We start from the raw sequence: 1,803 nt of genomic DNA, 5'->3' as shown, positions 1-1,803 counted from the left end.
CATTATTAGCGTCAGGAGCATTATCATCATCGTCATCAGCCTCAGCCACAGCCTCAGCCTCACCAATATTATCATCAGCGTTATCTTCAGCATTATCAGCATTAGCAGGAGCAGCTTTATCAGCAAAAGCAGCAGCATCGACAGCAGCATCGTCAGCATCAGCATCAGCATCAGCATCAGCATCAGCATCAGCATCAGCATCAGCATCATCAGCATCATCAGCATCATCAGCGTCATCATCAGCATCAGCATCATCAGCATCAACATCAGCAGCATCAGCATCAGCATCAGCATCATCAGCATCATCATCAACAGTATCAGCTTGAGCTTCACCATTAGAAGCATCAGCATCAGCATCAGCATAAGCAGCCACAGCAGCATCAGCAACAAAATCAGTAGCATCATCAGCATCATCAGAATAAACATCATCAGCATCATCAACATTATCAGCATCATCAACATTATCAGCATCATCAACATTATCAGCATCATCAACATTATCAGCATCATCAGCATCAGCATTGTCAGCAGCATTAGCAGCATCAGCAGCATCAGCAGCATCAGCAGCATCAGCAGCATCAGCAGCATCAGCAGCATCAGCAGCATCATCAGAATAAGCAGCATCAGCAGCATCATTAACACCTTCAGCATCATCATCAGCAGCAGCAGCATCAGCATCAGTATCAGCAATATCAGCAACATCCGCCACAGCAGCATCAGCAGCATCAGCAGCATCAGCAGCATCATTAACACCTTCAGCATCATCAGCAGCAGCATCAGCATCAGTATCAGCAATATCAGCAACATCTGCATCAGCAGCATCAGCAACATGAGCATCAACATCATCAGCATCAGCAGCGTCATCATCAGCATCATCAGCGTCATCATCAGCATCATCAGCGTCATCATCAGCATCATCAACGTCATCATCAGCATCATAAGCGTCATCATCAGCTTCATCAGCTTCAGCAGCTTCATCAGCTTCATCAGCTTCAGCAGCATCATCATTAGCATCATCAGTATTAGCAGCATTATCAACATCTTCAGCATCATCAGCATCTTCAGCTGCATCAGCATCAGCATCAGCAACATCAGCATCAGCATCAGCATCAGCATCAGCATCAGCAACATCAGCATCAGCATCAGCATCAGCAGCATAATCATCAGTATCAGCAGCATCAGCATCAGCGTTATCATTAGCATTATCAGCGTTAGCAGCATCATCTTTGTCATCGACAGCAGCAGCATTGACAGCAGTATCGGCATCAGTAATATCAGTATCATCAACACCATCAGCATATGAATCAGCATTATCATCAGCAGCATCGGCATCAGCAGTATCAGCAGCATCAGCATCAGCAGCATCAGCGTCATCATTAGCATCATCAGCGTCAGCAACATCATCAGCGTCAGCGTTATCAGCGTTAGCAGCATCATCTTTGTCAGCGTCGGCATCAGCATCGTCAGCGACAGCAGCAGAATCGTCAGCAGCATTGTCAGCATCAGCATCAGCATCAGCATCATCAGCAAAACAATCAGCTGCTTCAACAGCGTCAACATCAGCATCAGCAGCATAAATAGATTCAGCAGCATCAGAAGCATCAGCATCATCAGCAACAGCATCAGCATCATCAGCATCAGTATCAGCAATATCAGCATCCTCATCAACAACATTAGCATCATCAGCATAATCAGCATCATCAGAATAATCAGCATTACAGCGTCATCGTCAGCAGTATCAGCATGAGCTTCAGCATCAGAAGCATCAGCATCGTTATCATCAGCATCAGGAGAATCAGCATC

General features: G+C 45.7%; 1 protein-coding gene across 1 annotated transcript in view; it reads left to right on the top strand.

Moving 5' to 3' along the window:
- The window catches only part of LOC118478428 (pneumococcal serine-rich repeat protein-like), a 6,204-nt gene that overhangs the window by 244 nt on the left and 4,157 nt on the right, over positions 1-1,803 (top strand). The window contains exons 2-3 of the mRNA XM_035972020.1: positions 649-785; positions 1,201-1,576. Of these exons, the coding sequence (XP_035827913.1) occupies positions 649-785; positions 1,201-1,576 (513 nt within the window). The remainder of the gene's footprint in view (positions 1-648; positions 786-1,200; positions 1,577-1,803) is intronic.

Source organism: Aplysia californica, unplaced genomic scaffold, assembly GCF_000002075.1.
Source record: "Aplysia californica isolate F4 #8 unplaced genomic scaffold, AplCal3.0 scaffold00558, whole genome shotgun sequence".
Classification (NCBI taxonomy): domain Eukaryota; kingdom Metazoa; phylum Mollusca; class Gastropoda; order Aplysiida; family Aplysiidae; genus Aplysia; species Aplysia californica.
The sequence above is the reverse complement of the archived record's forward strand: the minus strand, read 5'-3'. Positions and strand labels throughout refer to the sequence as shown.